General features: G+C 44.6%; 1 protein-coding gene across 1 annotated transcript in view; it reads right to left on the reverse strand.

Moving 5' to 3' along the window:
- The window catches only part of LOC311143633 (dnaJ homolog subfamily B member 6-like), a 37,929-nt gene that overhangs the window by 6,399 nt on the left and 6,409 nt on the right, over positions 1–25,121 (reverse strand). Inside the window, exons 5-10 of the mRNA XM_084179500.1 lie at positions 21,044–21,160; positions 19,653–19,754; positions 19,252–19,387; positions 19,017–19,087; positions 18,489–18,833; positions 3,539–3,613 (exon numbers count right to left, since the gene is read on the reverse strand). Of these exons, the coding sequence (XP_084035626.1) occupies positions 3,585–3,613; positions 18,489–18,833; positions 19,017–19,087; positions 19,252–19,387; positions 19,653–19,754; positions 21,044–21,160 (800 nt within the window). The 3' untranslated portion in view covers positions 3,539–3,584. The remainder of the gene's footprint in view (positions 1–3,538; positions 3,614–18,488; positions 18,834–19,016; positions 19,088–19,251; positions 19,388–19,652; positions 19,755–21,043; positions 21,161–25,121) is intronic.

Raw genomic sequence — 25,121 nt, forward strand, 5'->3', positions numbered from 1 at the left:
TCTTCTACTTCTACTACTCAGGTCTTCTACTACTCAGGTCATCTACTACTCAGGTCTTCTACTACTACTACTCAGGTCTTCTACTACTCAGGTCTTCTACTACTCAGGTCTTCTACTTCTACTACTCAGGTCTTCTATTACTCAGGTCTTCTACTCCTCAGGTCATCTACTACTCAGGTCTTCTACTACTCAGGTCTTCTACTACTCAGGTCTTCTACTACTCAGGTCTTCTACTACTCAGGTCATCTACTACTCAGGTCTTCTACTTCTACTACTCAGGTCTTCTACTACTCAGGTCTTCTACTTCTACTACTCAGGTCTTCTACTACTCAGGTCTTCTACTACTCAGGTCTTCTACTACTCAGGTCATCTACTACTCAGGTCTTCTACTACTCAGGTCATCTACTACTCAGGTCTTCTACTACTCAGGTCATCTACTACTCAGGTCTTCTACTACTCAGGTCTTCTACTACTCAGGTCTTCTACTACTCAGGTCATCTACTACTCAGGTCTTCTACTTCTACTACTCAGGTCTTCTACTACTCAGGTCTTCTACTTCTACTACTCAGGTCTTCTACTACTCAGGTCTTCTACTACTCAGGTCTTCTACTACTCAGGTCTTCTACTACTACTACTCAGGTCTTCTACTACACAGGTCTTCTACTACTCAGGTCTTCTACTACTCAGGTCTTCTACTACTCAGGTCTTCTACTTCTACTACTCAGGTCTTCTACTACTCAGGTCTTCTACTACTCAGGTCTTCTACTACTCAGGTCATCTACTACTCAGGTCTTCTACTACTCAGGTCTTCTACTACTCAGGTATTCTACTACTCAGGTCTTCTACTACTCAGGCATTCTACTACTCAGGTCTTCTACTACTCAGGTCTTCTACTACTACTACTCAGGTATTCTACTACTCAGGTCTTCTACTACTCAGGTCTTCTACTACTACTACTCAGGTCTTCTACTACTCAGGTCTTCTACTACTCAGGTCTTCTACTACTCAGGTCTTCTACTACTCAGGTCATCTACTACTCAGGTCTTCTACTACTCAGGTCTTCTACTACTACTACTCAGGTCTTCTACTACTCAGGTCTTCTACTACTCAGGTCTTCTACTCAGGTCTTCTACTACTCAGGTCTTCTACTACTCAGGTCATCTACTACTCAGGTCTTCTACTACTCAGGTCTTCTACTACTACTACTACTCAGGTCTTCTACTACTCAGGTCATCTACTACTCAGGTCTTCTACTACTCAGGTCTTCTACTACTACTACTCAGGTCAGGTCTTCTACTACTCAGGTCTTCTACTACTCAGGTCTTCTACTACTCAGGTCTTCTACTACTACTACTCAGGTCTTCTACTACTCAGGTCTTCTACTACTCAGGTCTTCTACTACTCAGGTCTTCTACTTCTACTACTCAGGTCTTCTACTACTCAGGTCTTCTACTACTCAGGTCATCTACTACTCAGGTCTTCTACTACTCAGGTCTTCTACTACTCAGGTCATCTACTACTACTACTCAGGTCTTCTACTACTCAGGTCTTCTACTACTCAGGTCTTCTACTACTCAGGTATTCTACTACTCAGGTCTTCTACTACTCAGGTCATCTACTACTCAGGTCTTCTACTACTCAGGTCTTCTACTACTCAGGTCTTCTACTACTCAGGTCATCTACTACTCAGGTCTTCTACTACTCAGGTCATCTACTACTCAGGTCTTCTACTACTCAGGTCTTCTACTACTCAGGTCTTCTACTACTCAGGTCATCTACTACTCAGGTCTTCTACTTCTACTACTCAGGTCTTCTACTACTCAGGTCTTCTACTTCTACTACTCAGGTCTTCTACTACTCAGGTCTTCTACTACTCAGGTCTTCTACTACTACTACTCAGGTCTTCTACTACTCAGGTCTTCTACTACTCAGGTCATCTACTACTCAGGTCTTCTACTACTCAGGTCATCTACTACTCAGGTCTTCTACTACTCAGGTCTTCTACTACTCAGGTCATCTACTACTCAGGTCTTCTACTACTCAGGTCTTCTACTACTACTACTCAGGTATTCTACTACTCAGGTCATCTACTACTCAGGTCTTCTACTACTCAGGTCTTCTACTACTCAGGTCTTCTACTACTCAGGTCATCTACTACTCAGGTCTTCTACTTCTACTACTCAGGTCTTCTACTACTCAGGTCTTCTACTTCTACTACTCAGGTCTTCTACTACTCAGGTCTTCTACTACTCAGGTCTTCTACTACTCAGGTCTTCTACTTCTACTACTCAGGTCTTCTACTACTCAGGTCTTCTACTACTCAGGTCTTCTACTACTCAGGTCTTCTACTACTCAGGTCTTCTACTTCTACTACTCAGGTCTTCTACTACTCAGGTCATCTACTACTCAGGTCTTCTACTACTACTACTCAGGTCTTCTACTACTCAGGTCTTCTACTACTCAGGTCTTCTACTACTCAGGTCTTCTACTTCTACTACTCAGGTCTTCTACTACTCAGGTCTTCTACTACTCAGGTCATCTACTACTCAGGTCTTCTACTACTCAGGTCATCTACTACTCAGGTCTTCTACTTCTACTACTCAGGTCTTCTACTACTCAGGTCTTCTACTTCTACTACTCAGGTCTTCTACTACTCAGGTCTTCTACTACTCAGGTCTTCTACTACTCAGGTCTTCTACTTCTACTACTCAGGTCTTCTACTACTCAGGTCTTCTACTACTCAGGTCATCTACTACTCAGGTCTTCTACTACTCAGGTCATCTACTACTCAGGTCTTCTACTACTCAGGTCTTCTACTACTCAGGTCATCTACTACTCAGGTCTTCTACTACACAGGTCTTCTACTACTCAGGTCTTCTACTACTCAGGTCATCTACTACTCAGGTCTTCTACTACTCAGGTCTTCTACTACTACTACTCAGGTATTCTACTACTCAGGTCTTCTACTACTCAGGTCTTCTACTACTACTACTCAGGTCATCTACTACTCAGGTCTTCTACTTCTACTACTCAGGTCTTCTACTACTCAGGTCTTCTACTACTCAGGTCATCTACTACTCAGGTCTTCTACTACTCAGGTCATCTACTACTCAGGTCTTCTACTACTCAGGTCTTCTACTACTCAGGTCTTCTACTACTCAGGTATTCTACTACTCAGGTCTTCTACTACTCAGGTATTCTACTACTCAGGTCTTCTACTACTCAGGTCATCTACTACTCAGGTCATCTACTACTCAGGTATTCTACTACTCAGGTCTTCTACTACTCAGGTCTTCTACTACTCAGGTCTTCTACTACGGGGAGTATCGGAAGGGAGAACACAGGGCAGGTTGTGGTTTGGAGAGTAAATAGATGGGGTGCTGGTGGGACCCAGAGTTTAGTGTGGTGGTGTTGTAGGGGTGACAAGGAGGAGGATGGGGGGAGGATGGGGGGAGGATTGGATGAAGGGTGGATGATGCAACAGTGAAGGTGGGAGGAGCTGGTGATGGAGGAGGAGACTGTTTTGTTTGGGCTTTACCTCAGGCTCAGAGGTCAGGGGTCAGACGGGCAACGGCCAATTCAGGTCAGCCCGTGAAGGCCTGGAAGTCTGAGTCTGAAACAGGAAGCACAAACAAGTAAGAAGAGTGACACAAAAAATTACATCAGGTTGTGGCTAGATGGAGTACAGCTACTGACCATAAGTTGCATGTTCCAGTCGCTTCGACGACAACTGTCGAATTTGAGCTAACCCAAACCCTTTTCCTAACCTTACCCTTATTCTCCTAACCTCCTATGTTAATTATCCTAACCTGCTACGTTAATTCTCCTAACCTGCTACATAAAGTAACTTCTGTCCACTTCTGTCCATAGCTGTACTCCTTCTAGCCAAAACCAAAAGACCAGAACAAAAGAAGAAATAAATCAGAACTTAATCAGGCCATGTATTACCAACGTGTCTCATAGTAGTAGTGCTGATATAGGATCATCATAATTAATAACAGGGGGGACCTGATCCTAGACCTGATCCTAGACCTGATCCTAGACCTGATCCTAGACCTTAATCCTAGATCTGATCCTAGACCTGATCCTAGACCTTAATCCTAGACCTGATCCTAGACCTGATCCTAGATCTGATCCTAGACATGATCCTAGACCTTAATCCTAGACCTTAATCCTAGACCTTATCCTAGACATGATCCTAGACCTTAATCCTAGATCTGATCCTAGACCTGATCCTAGACCTGATCCTAGACCTTAATCCTAGATCTGATCCTAGACCTGATCCTAGACCTTAATCCTAGACCTTAATCCTAGATCTGATCCTAGACCTGATCCTAGACCTTAATCCTAGATCTGATCCTAGACCTGATCCTAGACCTGATCCTAGACCTTAATCCTAGATCTGATCCTAGACCTGATCGTAGACCTGATCCTAGACCTTAATCCTAGACCTTAATCCTAGACCTGATCCTAGACCTGATCCTAGACCTTAATCCTAGATCTGATCCTAGACCTGATCCTAGACCTGATCCTAGACCTTAATCCTAGATCTGATCCTAGACCTTAATCCTAGATCTGATCCTAGACCTTAATCCTAGATCTGATCCTAGATCTGATCCTAGACCTGATCCTAGACCTGATCCTAGACCTGATCCTAGACCTTAATCCTAGATCTGATCCTAGACCTTAATCCTAGACCTGATCCTAGACTTGATCCTAGACCTGATCCTAGACCTTAATCCTAGATCTGATCCTAGACCTTAATCCTAGACCTGATCCTAGACTTGATCCTAGACCTGATCCTAGACCTGATCCTAGACCGGCCCAGAAGTGATCCAAACAAAAACAAATGAGCCCTAGAAAAATGAGTTTCTCAGAACAAGATGGCTGAAAAAAACAACCACACCACCAGAAAACAGACAGTGATATATGTGAGCTGTGACTTGGCCCTGATAGGCCTATGGCTAGCCTTCAAAGACACCATAACATTAATATGGAGGCTAGCCATATGGTTGATGCTAGGTGGGATCGGGCCATCCCAAGGATCCACCCTAGCATTAACCTGTTATGGGTTAACTGTGAATGGAGAATATAGTGAACAGTCATTGAGAGGTGAGCCTATAGAGATAGAAATAGTCTGATCTCTATGGGTGAGCAGATAGAATGACAGACTCTAGCCTGTATGTCCACCAAGAAAGTTAGGTTCCGTTGGAAAGGTTTAGGGCAGAGCAGCATTTTAAGAACAAGCGAGATGCAATGTATCATCTAATGTAAGCAATAGTCTCCCTTACTTTTACCACATACTTAAGTTTGCTTTTTTTTTTGTGAAAAATATTTTTTATTGTGAAACAAACAAGAAATAAAACAAAAAAAAACTGAAAACTTAAGTCATTAATTATCTGAATGAGCATGGGGACAGAATATATAGGATTACTTAGAAACAGAAGGACATCATCTGTGGTCTGTTTGCCTGTAACCAGAGGATTTGACCTAATGGTCTCTGCTAAAGGTTTTATAACAAAAGCAAATAAGAGGGGAGAGAGAGGACAGTCTTGTTTTGTGCCTCTACCTGTGAGGGAGGCAATACTGTGCCGCTTATAGGAACAGCTGCTTGAGGGGCTGAGTAAATAAGTCTGACCCCGTCAGTGAATGCCTCTCCAAAAAGAGAATGGTTGCAGAGTCTTAAAAAAGATGGCACCACTGAATTCTATCAAATGTTTTTTTTCGGTATCTAATGTCACCAATTGAGCATCCCCTTTCTTGATTGTATTATACTGCGGTACTTACAACAATCTCCTGACAGAGTACCACAGCCTATTTTGCACGAACCCAGTTTGGTCTGGAAACACAATATATAATAATTAATATAATTAATATATATGTATAATAGGATTCAGCCTCGAAGTTAATACTTTTTCTAGGATTTTGGAATCAATGTTTACATTTGAGATGGGCCTACAGTGCCTTGTAAAAGTATTCATCCCCATTGGCGTTTTTCCTATTTTGTTGCATTACAACCTGCAATTTAAATGGATTTTTGTTTGGATTTCATGTAATGGACGTACACAAAACAGTCCAAATTGGTGAAGTGAAATGAAAAAAAAATTACATGTTTCAAAAAATTCTAAATAATAAATAATGGAAAAATGGTGCGTGCATATGGATTCACCCCCTTTGCTATGAAGCCCCTAAATAAGATCTGGTGCAACCAGTTACCTTCAGAAGTCACATAATTAGTTAAATAAAGTCCACCTGTGTGCAATCTAAGTGTCACATGATCTGTCACATGATCTCGGTATATATACACCTGTTCTGAAAGGCCCCAGAGTCTGCAACACCACTAAGCAAGGGGCACCACCAAGCAAGCAGCACCATGAAGACCAAGGAGCTCTCCAAACAGGTCAGGGACAAAGTTGTGGAGAAGTACAGATGTTGTTCAGTGTTGGGTTATAAAAAAAAATAGAGGAAGGGCATAGCCTCTTCTAGTAACTGTCCTTCTCTTACTAACTGTCTTACAGGAAAGGCATAGCCCCGTCTAGTAACTGTCCTTCTCTTACTAACTGTCTTACAGGAAGGACATAGCCTCTTCTAGTAACTGTCCTTCTCTTACTAACTGTCTTAGAGGAAGGGCATAGCCCCGTCTAGTAACTGTCCTTCTCTTACTAACTGTCTTAGAGGAAGGGCATAGCCCCGTCTAGTAACTGTCCTTCTCTTACTAACTGTCTTACAGGAAAGGCATAGCCCCGTCTAGTAACTGTCCTTCTCTTACCAACTGTCTTAGAGGAAGGGCATAGCCCCGTCTAGTAACTGTCCGTCTCTTACTAACTGTCTTAGAGGAAGGGCATAGCCCCGTCTAGTAACTGTCCTTCTCTTACCAACTGTCTTAGAGGAAGGGCATAGCCCCGTCTAGTAACTGTCCTTCTCTTACCAACTGTCTTAGAGGAAGGGCATAGCCCCGTCTAGTAACTGTCCTTCTCTTACCAACTGTCTTAGAGGAAGGGCATAGCCCCGTCTAGTAACTGTCCTTCTCTTACTAACTGTCTTACAGGAAGGACATAGCCCCGTCTAGTAACTGTCCTTTTCTTACCAACTACATTATCTACCTATTTATTTATCTTTGTTTTTTGTGTATTGTCTGTTCTGTTCTGCTCCCCTAATGGGAAAAAAAATATATAAAAAATAAGATTAATTATTTGAAATTAACAATAAAAACATTGAAAGAGACTCTTCAAACATTGATCATCAGATTAAGCCAGAGAAAGTTACATAGCATTTTCATTCATTGTGTAATATAAAATTTCTACCATATTCTTTTCAAAAAAGAGTGCAAATATCCAAGCTGTTCTCTTGGTTGGCTGCATGACTTTTATTTAGTTTCCTGCAGTTGTTGACAAAGTGTAATAGAAACAAGCAGTTAGTGTCGTACGGTGAAGCTATTTTGAAAAGTTATTCTTCTCAGCGTACCTACAGTACTGGTCTCTCTCCTCTCCTATATTGACATTGTGTAGATACACAGCTTATAGAGAGGAGAGAGGCCAGCGGTGCACACAAACAACATTATATTATTCTACATGTCTGGATTGCATTCTACAGTTAATTTCTTTGAAAATAAATCCTTCATTTCAGCTTCACTTACTCTTACTTTGAAAATCAACTCCACGTAAATGCATCATAACCCCATATAGATACAAATAAAACAATCCATGACATAATAACATTGAGTTATCTCTCAAACACACACACACACAGTACTGGTTCTGGTTGTTGAGTTCACTATTACATCAATAAACTCTTTTATGGCTTCCCATCCCATTACTGAGGAAGCAAGAAAGCAGGTCTTCACATTAAATGATCCATCCTTGTTTCTTTTACTGTTTGAACTCAATCTGCCCTCCTGTCCTGTCACTGACAACGCTGCTTCCCCTTGAAACATTCACTTTGACAACATTTAAAAATGACATTCAATACAAAACCGAGCAGAGTGAAAGGCTGTTGAGGTGGGTGGGTGATTGATTGAGAGCTTTCTGGTAATCACTTGGCACATTTTAAAATGGCAGAAACACACACTCCATGCATCGTCCAGGCACACAAAGGCACTAAACAAACATTAACTTTGGCGATTCTGTGTTTAATAATATTAAATTATAGTAAAATAAATGTTTCCATTTTGCTTTAGATACTTTTGATTACATCAAAATATATTTGATTGAATCCACTGTCTGTTTAACAGCCAAACTAAGAGCCATCGTAGGCAGACTGTAGAAGTCTGTTTTGAAGTAGGTACAGTGTATTCGGAAAGTATTCAGACCTCTTCTCTTTTTCCACATTTTGTTACGTTACAGCCTTATTCTAAAATGGATTAAATTATTATTTTTTAGAACTTTTTACAAATGTATTCAAGATATAAAACTGAAATACCTTATTTACATAAGTATTCAGACTTTTTGATATCAGATTCGAAATTGAGCTCAGGTGCATCCTGGTTCCATTGATCATCCTTGACATGCTTCTACAACTTGATTGGAGTCCACCTGTGGTACATTCAATTGATTGGACATGATTTGGAAAGGCACACACCTGTCTATATAAGGTCCCACAGTTGACAGTGCATGTCAGAGCAAAGAAGGAATTGTCCGTAGAGCTCCGAGACAGGATTGTGTCGAGGCACAGATCTGGGGAAGGGTAGCAAAACATTTCTGCAGCATTGAAGGTCTCCAAGAACACAGTGGCCTCCATCATTCTTAAATGGAAGAATTTTGGAACCACCAAGACTCTTCCTAGAGCTGGCCGCCTGGCCAAACTGAGCAATCAGGGGGAGAAGGGCCTTGGTCAGGGAGGTGACCAATAATCCGATGGTCACTCTGTCAGAGCTCCAGAGTTCCTCTGTGGAGATGGGAGAACTTTCCAGAAGGACAACCATCTCTGCAGCACTCCACCAATCAGGCCTTTATGGTAGAGTGGCCAGATGGAAGCCACTCCTCAGTAAAAGGCACGACAGCCCGCCTGGAGTTTGCCAAAAGGCACCAAAAGGACTCTGACCATGAGAAACAAGATTCTCTGGTCTGGTGAAACCAAGATTGAACTCTTTGGCCTGAATGCCAAGCGTCACGTCTAGAGGAAACCTGGCACCATCACTACAGTGAAGCATGGTGGTGGTAGCATCATGCTGTGGGGATGTTTTTCAGCGGCAAGGACTGGGAGACTAGTCAGGATCGAGGGAAAGATGAACGGAGCAAAGTGCAGAGAGCTCCTTGATGAAAACCTGCTCCAGAGCGCACAGGACCTCAGACTGGGGGCGAAGGTTCACCTTCCAATAGGACAACGACCCTAAGCACACAGCCAAGACAACGCAGGAGTGGCTTCGGGACAAGTCTCTGAATGTCCTTGAGTGGCCCAGCCAGAGCCCGGACTTGAACCCGATCGAATATCTCTGGAGAGACCTGAAAATAGCTGTGCAGCGACGCTCCCCATCCAACCTGACAGAACTTGAGAGGATCTGCAGAGAATAATTAGAGAAACTCCCCAAATACAGGTGTGCCAAGCTTGTAGCGTCATACCCAAGAAGACTTGAGGCTGTAATCGCTGCCAAAGGTGCTTCGACAAAGTACTGAGTAAAGGGTCTGAATACAATACTTATTTCCCTCATTAAAATGCAAATCAATTTATAACATTTTTGACATGCGTTTTTCTGGATTTTTTTGTTGTTATTCTGTCTCTCACTGTTCAAATAAACCTACCATTAAAATTATAGACTGATCATGTCTTTGTCAGTGGGCAAATGTACAAAATCAGCAGGGGATCAAATACTTTTTTTCCCTCACTGTATACTATAGAAGTCTGTTTAAAGTAGGTACAGTGCATTGCAAAAGTATTCATCCCCCTTGGCGTTTTTCCTATTTTGTTGCATTACAACCTGTAATTTAAATATATTTTTATTTGAATTTCATGTAATGGACATACACAAAATAGTCCAAATTGGTGAAGTGAAATGGAAAAAATAAGTTATTTAAAAAGATTCCCCCAAAAAAATAACGGAAAAGTGGTGCGTGCATATGTATTCACCCCCTTTGCTATGAAGCCCCTAAATAAGATCTTGTGCAACAGAATTAGTTAAATAAAGTCCACCTGTGTGCAATCAAAGTGTCACATGATCTCAGTATATATATATATACACCTGTTCTGAAAGGCCCCAGACCTCAATCCAATTGAGAATCTATGGTATGACTTAAAGATTGCTGTAGACCAGCAGAACCCATCCAGCTTGAACGAACTGGAGCAGTTTTGCCTTGAAGAATAGGCAAAAATCCCAGTCGCTAGATGTGCCAAGCTTATAGAGACATACCCCAAGAGACTTGCAGCTGTAATTGCTGCAAAAGGTGGCTCTACAAAGTATTGACATTGGGGGGGTGAATAGTTATGCATGCTCATTTTTTTTCTCTTATTTCTTGTTTGTTTCACAGTAAAGTATTTTGCATCTTCAAAGTTGTAGGCATGTTGTGTAAATCAAATGATACAAACCCCCCCAAAAATCCATTTAATTCCAGGTTGTAAGGCAACAAAATGGGAATAATGCCAAGAGGGGTGAATACTTTCGCAAGCCACTGTAACTATAAAAATCTGTTTTAAAATCCTATATATATAATATAAAATTACATTCATTTAAATTAATTTTGCTGCTCATAAAAATGAGCTCTCAGTGAGGCTGTCAAACTGTAAAATATTGTATCAAGGTTCTGACAAATTCCCTTGGCCTTGAAAATAGGTTCTGTGTCATGGACTATATGGGTGTCTGAAACCCCTCCGAACCACACACAGTCAGTCAGGCACACAGGAAGATGGAAGCACCTCTGGTAGACACAGCAATCCAAAGCTTAACGGATGCAACAAGCATACCCCCCCCCCCACCAAGCGGACAAGACATCGGTTTTATGAAAATACAGAGGGCGAGGGGTATGTCTCTTCATCAACAATAAATGGTGTGCTGACTCCAGCGCAGTGGAAGTCTCAACCTATTTTTCACCAGTCTTGGAACACCTGATGGTCAAATGCCAACCCTTCTACCTCCTGAGAGAGCATTCATCTGTTATAGCATGCTCTATATATTCCACTATAGGACAACAACAACAACAACAACAACAACAACAAGCTGGCATGACGAACTGTACGAGGATATAAACAAGCAGGAAAACCGGAGGCTGCTTTTCTTGTTGCCAGTGATTTTAATTATGCGTCACTAAGATACGTGATACCCAACTTCTATCAATATGTCTCCTTCACCACTAGTTGCAATAAAGTCCTAGACCACAGTTACTCTACCCACAAGTAAGCATACAAGGCCCTTCCTCGCATACAAGGCCCTTCCTGGATGGTTTCAATACACCCAGTCACTACAAAGATACAGGCGTCCTTCCTAACTCAGTTGCCAGAGAGGAAGGAAACCGCTCCGGGATTTCACCATGAGGCCAATGGTGACTTTAAAACAGTTACAGAATTTAATGGCTGTGATAGGAGAATGGATCAACAACGTTGTAGTTACTCCACAATACTAACCTAATTGACAGAGTGAAAAGAAGGAAGCCTGTACAGAATAAAAACATTCCAAAACATGCATCATGTTTGCAACAAGGCACTTAAGTAATCCTGCAAAAAATGTGGCAAAGCAATTCACTTTTTGTCCTGAATACAAAGTGCTATGTTTGGGGCAAATCCAATACAACACATTACTGAGTACCACTTTCCATATGTTCAAGCATAGTGGTGGCTGCATCATGTTATGGGTATGCTTGTAATCGTTAAGGACTAGGGAGTTTTCCAGGATAAAAAAGAAACGGAATGGAGCTAAGCACATGCAAAATCCCAGAGGAAAACCTGGTTCAGTCTGCTTTCCACCAGACACTGGGAGATGAATTCACCTTTCAGCAGGACAAGAACCTACAACACAAGGCCAAATCTACACTGGAGTTGCTTACCAAGAAGACAGTGAATGTTCCTGAGTGGCCGAGTTACAGTTTGGACTTAATTCTGCTTGAAAGTCTATGACAAGACCTGAAAATGGCTGTCTAGCAATGATCAACAACCAACTTGACAGAGCTTGAATCATTATTTTTAAGAATAATGTGCAGATATTGTACAATCCTGATGTGCAAAGCTCTTTAGAGACTTACCCAGAAAGACTCACAGCTGTAAAGGCTGCCAAAGGTGATTGTAACATGTATTGACTCAGTGGTGTAGATTGGTGAGATTATATATTTTTTAATCTATTTTGAATTCAGGCTGGAACACAACATGTGGAATAAGTCGAGGGGTGTGAATACTTTCTGAAGGCGCTGTAACACACCTACACTGACACTCTTGCACACACACTCACACACTAATACTAACAACCAGACACTTACATACACACACTCACCACCACACACTCACTACCACACACTCGCCACCACACACACACACACACACACACACACACACACACACACACACACACACACACACACCACACACACCACTTATGCTCCTGCCATACTGTTTATTATTATTATTATTATTATTATTTATATCCCAGTCAGTATTGTCTGCTACCAGTCACTTTCTCCTAATCCCTCAATACTCCAGTATCCCTGACTACATGTACATATCTACCTCAATACTCCAGTATCCCTGCACACTGTACATTTGGTACTGGCACTGACCCTGTATACAGCTTCCTCTTTGTGGTACTGAACACTGACACAGTATAAAGCTTCCTCTCTGTGGTACTGAACACTGACACAGTATACAGCTTCCTCTTTGTGGTACTGAACACTGACCCTGTATATAGCTTCCTCTCTGTGGTACTGAACACTGACACAGTATAAAGCTTCCTCTCTGTGGTACTCAACACTGACACAGTATAAAGCTTCCTCTCTGTGGTACTGAACACTGACACAGTATAAAGCTTCCTCTCTGTGGTACTGAACACTGACACAGTATAAAGCTTCCTCTCTGTGGTACTCAACACTGACACAGTATAAAGCTTCCTCTCTGTGGTACTGAACACTGACACAGTATAAAGCTTCCTCTCTGTGGTACTGAACACTGACACAGTATAAAGCTTCCTCTCTGTGGTACTGAACACTGACACAGTATAAAGCTTCCTCTCTGTGGTACTGAACACTGACACAGTATAAAGCTTCCTCTCTGTGGTACTGAACACTGACCCTGTATATAGCTTCCTCTCTGTGGTACTGAACACTGACACAGTATAAAGCTTCCTCTCTTATTTCCTATTTCTAGTGTTTTTATTTGTCATTATACAGTGAGGGAAAAAAGTATTTGATCCCCTGCTGATTTTGTACGTTTGCCCACTGACAAAGATATGATCAGTCTATAATTTTAATGGTAGGTTTATTTGAACAGTGAGCGACAGAATAACAACAACAACAATCCAGAAAGATGCATGTCAAAAATGTTATAAATTGATTTGCATTTTAATGAGGGAAATAAGTATTTGACCCCTCTGCAAAACATGACTTAGTACTTGGTGGCAAAACCCTTGTTGGCAATCACAGAGGTCAGACGTTTCTTGTAGTTGGCCACCAGGTTTGCACACATCTCAGGAGGGATTTTGTCCCACTCCTCTTTGCCGATCTTCTCCAAGTCATTAAGGTTTCGAGCCTGACGTTTGGCAACTCGAACCTTCAGCTCCCTCCACAGATTTTCTATGGGATTAAGGTCTGGAGACTGGCTAGGCCACTCCAGGACCTTAATGTGCTTCTTCTTGAGCCACTCCTTTGTTGCCTTGGCCGTGTGTTTTGGGTCATTGTCATGCTGGAATACCCATCCACGACCATTTTCAATGCCCTAGCTGAGGGAAGGAGGTTCTCACCCAAGATTTGACGGTACATGGCCCCGTCCATCGTCCCTTTGATGTGGTGAAGTTGTCCTGTCCCCTTAGCAGAAAAACACCCCCAAAGCATAATGTTTCCACCTCCATGTTTGACGGTGGGGATGGTGTTCTTGGGGTCATAGGCAGCATTCCTCCTCCTCCAAACACGGCGAGTTGACTTGATGCCAAAGAGCTCGATTTTGGTCTCATCTGACCACAACACTTTCACCCAGTTCTCCTCTGAATCGTTCAGATGTTCATTGGCAAACATCAGACGGCCCTGTATATGTGCTTTCTTGAGCAGGGGGACCTTGCAGGCGCTGCAGGATTTCAGTCCTTCACAGCGTAGTGTATTACCAATTGTTTTCTTGGTGACTATGGTCCCAGCTGCCTTGAGATCATTGACAATATCCTCCCGTATAGTTCTGGGCTGATTCCTCACCGTTCTCATGATCATTGCAACTCCACGAGGTGAGATCTTGCATGGAGCCCCAGGCCGAGGGAGATTGACAGTTATTTTGTGTTTCTTCCATTTGCGAATAATCGCACCAACTGTTGTCAACTTCTCACCAAGCTGCTTTGTGATGGTCTTGTAGCCCATTCCAGCCTTGTGTAGGTCTACAATCTTGTCCCTGACATCCTTGGAGAGCTCTTTGGTCTTGGCCATGGTGGAGAGTTTGGAATCTGATTGATTGATTGCTTCTGTGGACAGGTGTCTTTCATACAGGTAACAAGCTGAGATTAGGAGCACTCCCTTTAAGAGTGTGCTCCTAATCTCAGCTCGTTACCTGTATAAAAGACACCTGCGAGCCAGAAATCTTTCTGATTTGAGAGGGGGTCAAATACTTATTTCCCTCATTAAAATGCAAATCAATTTATAACATTTTTGACATGCGTTTTTCTGGATTTTGTTGTTGTTATTCTGTCTCTCACTGTTCAAATAAACCTACCATTAAAATTATAGACTGATCATTTCTTTGTCAGTTTATTTCTATTTTATTTTTTAATTTAACTTTATTTTATTTTTGAGTGGGCAAATGTACAAAATCAGCAGGGGATCAAATACTTTTTTCCCTCACTGTAATATTTTGATATTGATTACTGCACTGTTGGGTAAGCATTTCACTGTACTTGTGCATGTGACAATAAAAGGCACGTTTTAGTTCCTAGTGAATACTATCCAACTCCTAGAACTAGAATGACTAGAAAGGGGAAAAGCCCCTCTGACCAGGGCAATTTGACTGGTAAACTCGTAGGCATTGTAATTCTATGCTCCAACTCATCCCCTTAGAAAAGGGACTGTGGACTTGGCACACGAAGAAAGGATGTTGATTGTAATCCCCAGCCTATAAATAAACTACAGACATACTGTCACCAGGGACCATTGTAGATTGTATTAGCTTGTTAGTTACATAGTGGCCATCCTGAGAACACAGCAAGGCCGTCACAACACAATGACACTGTACATGCCTTCTGACAACACAATGCCACTGTACATGCCCTCTGACAACACAATGACACTGTACATGCCCTCTGACAACACAATGACACTGTACATGCCCTCTGACAACACAATGCCACTGTACATGCCCTCTGACAACACAATGACACTGTACATGCCCTCTGACAACACAATGCCACTGTACATGCCCTCTGACAACACAATGCCACTGTACATGCCTTCTGACAACACAATGACACTGTACATGCCTTCTGACAACACAATGACACTGTACATGCCCTCTGACAACACAATGACACTGTACATGCCTTCTGACAACACAATGACACTGTACATGCCCTCTGACAACACAATGACACTGTACATGCCCTCTGACAACACAATGACACTGTACATGCCTTCTGACAACACAATGACACTGTACATGCCTTCTGACAACACAATGACACTGTACATGCCTTCTGACAACACAATGACACTGTACATGCCTTCTGACAACACAATGACACTGTACATGCCTTCTGACAACACAATGACACTGTACATGCCTTCTGACAACACAATGACACTGTACATGCCTTCTGACAACACAATGACACTGTACATGCCTTCTGACAACACAATGCCACTGTACATGCCCTCTGACAACACAATGACACTGTACATGCCCTCTGACAACACAATGACACTGTACATGCCTTCTGACAACACAATGCCACTGTACATGCCCTCTGACAACACAATGCCACTGTACATGCCCTCTGACAACACAATGCCACTGTACATGCCCTCTGACAACACAATGACACTGTACATGCCCTCTGACAACACAATGACACTGTACATGCCTTCTGACAACACAATGACACTGTACATGCCCTCTGACAACACAATGACACTGTACATGCCTTCTGACAACACAATGACACTGTACATGCCCTCTGACAACACAATGACACTGTACATGCCCTCTGACAACACAATGACACTGTACATGCCCTCTGACAACACAATGACACTGTACATGCCTTCTGACAACACAATGACACTGTACATGCCCTCTGACAACACAATGACACTGTACATGCCCTCTGACAACACAATGACACTGTACATGCCCTCTGACAACACAATGACACTGTACATGCCCTCTGACAACACAATGACACTGTACATGCCCTCTGACAACACAATGACACTGTACATGCCCTCTGACAACACAATGACACTGTACATGCCCTCTGACAACACAATGACACTGTACATGCCCTCTGACAACACAATGACACTGTACATGCCCTCTGACAACACAATGACACTGTACATGCCCTCTGACAACACAATGACACTGTACATGCCCTCTGACAACACAATGACACTGTACATGCCCTCTGACAACACAATGACACTGTACATGCCCTCTGACAACACAATGACACTGTACATGCCCTCTGACAACACAATGACACTGTACATGCCCTCTGACAACACAATGACACTGTACATGCCCTCTGACAACACAATGACACTGTACATGCCCTCTGACAACACAATGACACTGTACATGCCTTCTGACAACACAATGACACTGTACATGCCCTCTGACAACACAATGACACTGTACATGCCCTCTGACAACACAATGACACTGTACATGCCTTCTGACAACACAATGACACTGTACATGCCTTCTGACAACACAATGACACTGTACATGCCCTCTGACAACACAATGACACTGTACATGCCCTCTGACAACACAATGACACTGTACATGCCCTCTGACAACACAATGACACTGTACATGCCTTCTGACAACACAATGACACTGTACATGCCTTCTGACAACACAATGACACTGTACATGCCTTCTGACAACACAATGACACTGTACATGCCCTCTGACAACACAATGACACTGTACATGCCCTCTGACAACACAATGACACTGTACATGCCCTCTGACAACACAATGACACTGTACATGCCCTCTGACAACACAATGACACTGTACATGCCCTCTGACAACACAATGACACTGTACATGCCTTCTGACAACACAATGACACTGTACATGCCTTCTGACAACACAATGACACTGTACATGCCCTCTGACAACACAATGACACTGTACATGCCCTCTGACAACACAATGACACTGTACATGCCCTCTGACAACACAATGACACTGTACATGCCTTCTGACAACACAATGACACTGTACATGCCTTCTGACAACACAATGACACTGTACATGCCTTCTGACAACACAATGACACTGTACATGCCCTCTGACAACACAATGACACTGTACATGCCCTCTGACAACACAATGACACTGTACATGCCCTCTGACAACACAATGACACTGTACATGCCCTCTGACAACACAATGACACTGTACATGCCCTCTGACAACACAATGACACTGTACATGCCTTCTGACAACACAATGACACTGTACATGCCTTCTGACAACACAATGACACTGTACATGCCCTCTGACAACACAATGACACTGTACATGCCCTCTGACAACACAATGACACTGTACATGCCCTCTGACAACACAATGACACTGTACATGCCCTCTGACAACACAATGACACTGTACATGCCCTCTGACAACACAATGACACTGTACATGCCTTCTGACAACTTTATAGAAATCTACCAGCCAAGGAACGGCACAAACTTCAAAAGGGCAAAAACACATGATCGCGTCAGCATCATCAGTAGAACACTGGAGTAGAATTAGAACATTGAGAACACACCACACACTGTTCCACCAGTGGTCTCCTGTCTGTCCTCTGCCCAGAACACACACACACACACACACACACACACACACTCAACACACCACACAAACACACTTATTTTTCTTTTTCACAGTGCTGCTGGTGATGGTGGTGGTGCTGCTGGTTTTAGCAGCCAGCTCTCCAGTGCCTCCCTGCTCCTGGAGGTGGCCGAGGAGCCCCCTGTGGTCCAGTGGAGAGGGGCTGCTGTGTGGTGACATGTCCCCTGACCCTGACCTCTTCTCTGGTGCTGTTGACTGGCCTGGACCTAGGTCTAGGACCACTCTCCCCACCCCAACCCCCGCCTCACCCCCAACCTCACCCTGAGGCTTCCCCACCTCTAGCATCACCACACCCCCAGCACCTGAGATGACGTCTGCTGCTGACGCCACGGCGGCCGCTCTCTGCTGGGCCTCCATCTCAGACAGGCTGTAGGCCAGGGCCATCTGTAGATCTTCATCCTCCTCTTCCTCGCTGGGGACGTCAGGGCAGTGGAAGTAGGAGGCTGAGCTGAAGGAGCGCTGGGCCATAGACCGGGGGCCAGAGCCGGGGCTGGGTCGGTGTGGATGGGTCTGGGTCTGGAGCTCCACTGGTACCATCCCCTCTGCCTGCTTCTGGAGGTGTTTCCTGGGTGTGTGTGAGGGCTGGCTGGGGGGCAGGTGGTCTCTCTTGCTGAGCTCCAGAGCCAAGGCCAACTCATCCTCCACACCTGGGGGACAAGAGGGGGACGGGAGACGGGAGGGGATGGGGCGGGACAGGAGGGAGACGGGAGGGGGATTAGAGTGGGACAGGAGGAAGAATAACCCAGACACAGCTAGTTCAACACATTCCGTTAGGAACAGTTGACAGGGGACTGGATGAGGGAAGGATGGATACAGAATAGATGGATTACCATTGATGAGCACTCTCTTCAAGACCCCGTCTTCCTCGATCTCAGTTCTCTCCTGACCGTTTTCTTTGATCCTGTTAACAAGAACAGTCAGTCACCGCCCATATCATCATATTTAGGGCGTGAGTAAACATGTTTCCCTCACATTTCATTGACCATGCAGAGACAAAAACACTGTCCCAAATGGCACCATAATGCCCAAGTGTTTTGCACTAAATAGGGATGCAGATTTACTGACTTCTTGATGGTGGTGCGTTTGCCGTTGACGACGCGCGTAGAGGTGGTGACAGACTTGAAATTCCCCATCCCTCCTCCCATGCTGTTCATCCCATCCATTCCAGTCATGGAGGACGAGGAAGAGGTGAAGTCATGCACTGTGAAAGAGGAGTGACGAGGACCCAGTCAGATCAACTAAACCTTGACCATTTGGGCGCTGGTCGAAACAACTAGTGCACTGCATAGGGAATAGGGTGCCATTCTCTGGTCTAAACTAGTGCACTGCATAGGGAATAGGGTGCCATTCTCTGGTCTAAACTAGTGCACTGCATAGGGAATAGGGTGCCATTCTCTGGTCTAAACGAGTGCACTGCATAGGGAATAGGGTGCCATTTGGGATGCTACCATTGTGTTATTACTGACCTCCAGCGGAGGGGAAGGAGAAAAACCGGCTGGGGCCGAGCCTCGAAGTGCCAGGATGTCCATGGAAGCCACTGTGCATCCCTCCTCCGAAGGCAAAGTCATCTGAGAGGACAGAGATAACAGAGAGACTATGAGGACAGAGATAACAGAGAGACTATGAGGACAGTGATAACAGAGAGACTATGAGGACAGAGATAACAGAGAGACTATGAGGACAGAGATAACAGAGAGACTATGAGGACAGTGATAACAGAGAGACTATGAGGACAGAGATAACAGAGAGACTATGAGGACAGTGATAACAGAGAGACTATGAGGACAGAGAGACTATGAGGACAGTGATAACAGAGAGACTATGAGGACAGAGATAACCGAGAGACTATGAGGACAGTGATAACAGAGAGACTATGAGGACAGTGATAACAGAGAGACTATGAGGACAGTGATAACAGAGAGACTATGAGGACAGAGATAACAGAGAAGCTATGAGGACAATGATAACAGAGAGACTATGAGGACAGAGATAACCGAGAGACTATGAGGACAGTAACAGAGAGACTATGAGGACAGAGATAACAGAGAGACTATGAGGACAGAGATAACCGAGAGACTATGAGGACAGTAACAGAGAGACTATGAGGACAGAGATAACAGAGAGACTATGAGGACAGAGATAACCGAGAGACTATGAGGACAGTGATAACAGAGAGACTATGAGGACAGTGATAACAGAGAGACTATGAGGACAGAGATAACAGAGAGACTATGAGGACAGAGATAACAGAGAGACTATGAGGACAGAGATAACAGAGAGACTATGAGGACAGAGAGACTATGAGGACAGTGATAACAGAGAGACTATGAGGACAGAGATAACAGAGAGACTGAGGACAGTGATAACAGAGAGACTATGAGGACAGTGATAACAGAGAGACTATGAGGACAGTGAAACCAGGGTGACTATGAGGACAGAGATAACAGAGAAGCTATGAGGACAGTGATAACAGAGAGACTATGAGGACAGTGAAACCAGGGTGACTATGAGGACAGTGATAACAGAGAAGCTATGAGGACAGTGATAACAGAGAGACTATGAGGACAGTGATAACAGAGAGACTATGAGGACAGTGAAACCAGGGTGACTATGAGGACAGTGATAACAGAGAGACTATGAGGACAGTGAAACCAGGGTGACTATGAGGACAGTGAAACCAGGGTGACTATGAGACATATGAAGAAGCAGGTAGTGTTCAGCATTGTGTGAACTGCTGCGATTCCCCTATGGACTGGTTTCCCGGTCAGATTTAGGGTTAGGGTTAGGGTCCTCGACTAAGGAGCACATAAAGACATAGGACATTGTTTAAGGACCATAGGATATTGGTCAGACCCACCAAAGAAATTGGCGAAAGGATCCTGGCCTCCAAAGAATTCCCGAAACACTTCCTCTGGACTCCGGAATGTGAAGGTGAACCCTGGGAAGTCTTCTGGAGTGGGATGGCTACTGGAGCCTGGAGAGAGGGAGGGAAGGGAGGGAGGGAGGGAAGGGAGGGAAGGGAAGGGAGGGAGGGAGGGAGGGAGGGAGGGAAGGAAGGGAGGGGGGAAGGGAGGGAGGGAGGGAGGGAGGGAAGGGAAGGGAGGGATAGATGTTGATTGATAAATACGGACACTAACAACATGTTTGATCAAAAACAGAACAGAATAGAATAGAACATTTCAAACTTGACTTGCGTAACCCCTGGTTCTATAAGAATACAGTGAGATACAGTATGTCACTTATGGGATACGCCTTAGGGCAGGGCACAAGCTCGAAGTATCCAATCACACAGCGTCTGTTGGAGACAGACGGGTCGAGTGGCAAATGAGGTGAGCAGCTCTCCTCCATAAAAGCAGCCTCTCGTCCGCCAACTGGTCATTCTCAAGCATACCTCTCTTCCTTGCGCTCTTGGGAGCAGGGAAAAGCGGTGACACATCTCACTCGTATTCTCATAGAACCGGGGTTACGCATGTAACCCAAAGTTCTATTTACTAACACCTGTTTTAGATGTGTCACTTACGGTATATATGGCCTACTCCCGTAACGCAGACATGCTCTCCGAAGCCAGGGCAGCCTCAACAGCATCACCCCTCAGAGGCTCCGACACTGAGGACAGTACGCGCCAACGAAGGTACAATTGCAGGGGGGCGCCCAAGACACGAAGACTTGGTTGGTCACTCTTGTGCCACGCGCTCGTTCTATCCAAGTAGACGCTGGACGTAAACGGTGGAGACGAACCTTCTTCCATAGAAGTAACTGGTGGCGGGTGGAAAGCATGAAGCTCTAAGGTCAAACGATTGTAACTGCTGACGCGTCACGTCCCAGCGCGCGTCTTTGTGTGACGCAAAGACATCTACGGTGGCTAGACAGTATCTCTCCCAGATCTGGTTCACCACCTGAGCCAAGTTTTTTTCAAAACATTTAATCTGGTTTAGAATGATCAGGATTCTGTAATGCTCTGTTTTGCTATCCAGGATCAGATCGATCTGGCCATATATTTTTTTTTTTTGACGTTTTTTTTGTTTTTTTTCCAGAAAATAATCAGATAGGATCATCCAGATGCCACAATTTGGATTTTTCTGTGATTTGAAATGTACACATCGCCATCTACTGGACTGGTTGTGCTACTACTTGAATACTGTCATAGGGAAACAGAGATGAGTAAACTACATGAATAAAAGATGCATAGACTAAAAATAATAGAGCCTGCATATCACTTATAAGTAAGTAGATGCATTAATTTAATAATCTCAATATAACAACTGACCACATACCTATACTGCAGTCAATTTAATAATAATAATATAATAATATGCCATTTAGCAGACGCTTTTATCCAAAGCGACTTACAGTCATGTGCGCATACATTTTTACGTATGGGTGGTCCCGGGGATCGAACCCACTACCCTGGCGTTACAAGCGCCATGCTCTACCAGCTGAGCTACAGAGGACCATTGACCTTTTGGTTTTCACACGTAAGAACGTTTTCTAAACCTCCTCACGTTTACATTTCTTGGTTGTAATGCCTTTGACCTTTCTAAATCCACCTGAATCCACCCTTCTAGTGGGATCAATATAATCCAGATTTTTGGCATCAAAACTATCCTGATCACTACCTTTTTTGAGTTTTCAAAAACGCAAAAACTTCTTTCAATCCTGAATTAAAAGGTGAAATTGGATTACCAAATCCCTTTCCGGAGGATCAGAATCACATTTTCATTTTTTAATTTTTTTTAAAAACAATTCTAACATTTTAAATCCTATCCGATAGCCGAAATCCGCTCAGGTAACTTTTGAAAAACTGGGCCCAAGGGATGGCATCTCCAATCCCCGTATAGGCGATTCCCTCTGGACAACAAGTCCCACATTCAATACGCCTGGGCCTTGGGTCACACGTAGTGAAAGTCGGTAATGTGAGAGCGTGTGCCACCCTGACGGTTGATGTATGCCACCACAGTCGTATTGTCTGTCCTGACGAGGATGTGACGAATTCGAAGGAAGGGCAGAAAGTGTATCAATGCATCAAACACTGACATAGTCCCGGTGGTACTACTGAGATGGTGGATGCCGTCAACCCCAGCACTCCGAGACACATTGTGAGCATGACCGAGCACCCCCTGTAGAACAGGGCAAGGCCGTCCGATAGTGTAGCCTGGTAAGAGAGAGAATCCAGCTTAACGGTATTCAGATCGTGCAGCTCCCCTGTTGCTCAGTTGGTAGAGCATGGCGCTTGCAACGCCAGGGTTGTGGGTTCATTTCCCACGGGGGGGGGGGGGGGGGACACCAGTATGAAAAATGTATACACTCACTAACTGTAAGTCGCTCTGGATAAGAGCGTCTGCTAAATGACTAAAATGTAAATGTATTCCATTCTCTGTGTGGGCAACAAACAGCTCTTTATTGGGTTTACCTTGAACCCTAACCCTGTGAGGTAGGCTACAAGGAAAGACGTGTCTCGAAGCGCTTGCTCCTGTGTAGGGGGGAGAAAAGCAGGTCATTGTCTATGTAGGCGGAGACTCTTAGCCCCCTGGTTCTCCGCCTCCACACACTTGCTGAACAAACGGCGAGCTAGTGCTAGCCTGAAGGGAACAGCGAGTTATTTGTAGGCTGTGCCTTGAAAGGAAAACCTGAGAGAACCTCCTGTGAAAATAAGCGTCCTGCAGGCCGACCGAACTGAACCAGTCGCCTTGACGAATAGAGTGAGTCAGCACGTTGAAATTAAGCATACGGAATAGAAGGGCTCTCTGCCGTTGGGACTGCTCTGATAGCCCCTTTGCTCTGGTATGCGAGCCGAGTCGCCTATCGCTGGTGACTGTGTACAAGACCCAGGGATGGACAGCGCATGTGCGTCAGTTCCCTGCTCCTCTAGCGAGTCTCCAAATAGTCTGATGACTCTCGCTTCCCAGTGGTGCCGGACCACCCTCTGGTGGTGTTGGAGAAAGTTACCCCTTTCCCTGTGCTCTTGGCAAGCCGCATGGATGCGTCAGATACTTTTTGTTTTGTGTGTGTCTGTCGCAGTTGAAACAACACTGGGATTTGGGGACAGTGCTTGGTGGCGGCGACTGAGTGGAGAGCTGGAGCACGGGGGGGGGTTTAGGAGTACAGCCTCTATCCCATTTTGATGGGGGGGGGGGGGGGGGTCTGTACTCCACCCGAGAGTAAGCAGGACACGGAGTGAACTGTTGGCTGCCCCTCTCTACCACTGGGGACGTACCCCTAGGTCGGACGCCCCTTCTTCCCCCCCAAGGTAATCAGGTGGGCGGGTGCGGTCTCAGCGAAGGGCCGCTTCCCCGCTGTCAGCCTCTGTTAGGAGAGCCGAACTGTAGGTTCACAGCCTGCTGAGTCGCTGGGGGTTTTGCGTTACAGGAAAACCTTGGAGCAAGCGAGTTGCCCTCTCCCTGCCGCGAAGCATTGACTCGTGGAGGGGGAGACCAGGTTGCCACGGTACCCGGGTCTACAGTGCAAGCAGAAGTTGAAGGCTTCACCTTCCTCCTTTTGTCGCATGGTGATGACAGAAGGCCCAAACAGTTTGTTCGGCACAATAGAACCGTTGAGGAAATCTACCTTTTCCTTGTCCGATAGACTGGACAAGTTGAGCCATTTGTGTGGTTAGCTAGCCTTGCAGCTAGCTAGCCAAGGTAGATAAAGCCTTGCGGCAAGGGCTAACCAAGCCTCGACAGCCAGCCATGTGGCGCTAGCTAAACTGAGACTGACGAGTAGAAAATGAATTCTAATTGAAGCAAAACATTATTTTTCGATCAGTCCTCAACACTATCGACAGGAGCTGAAGTCCTACATTCGGCAGCGTTAACCCTCACGGTTGGCCTGAGAACGGTTCAGTAGGAAGACAGACATCTAGTCGTGCTGGGGAGAGTTTTTAGAGTGGCTGCCTTTTATGGAGGAGCTCATCTCATTCGCCCCTCGACCTGTCTGTC

The sequence above is a fragment of the Coregonus lavaretus genome, assembly GCF_964263955.1.
Source record: "Coregonus lavaretus genome assembly, chromosome: 16".
In the NCBI taxonomy this organism is placed as follows: Eukaryota; Metazoa; Chordata; class Actinopteri; order Salmoniformes; family Salmonidae; genus Coregonus; species Coregonus lavaretus.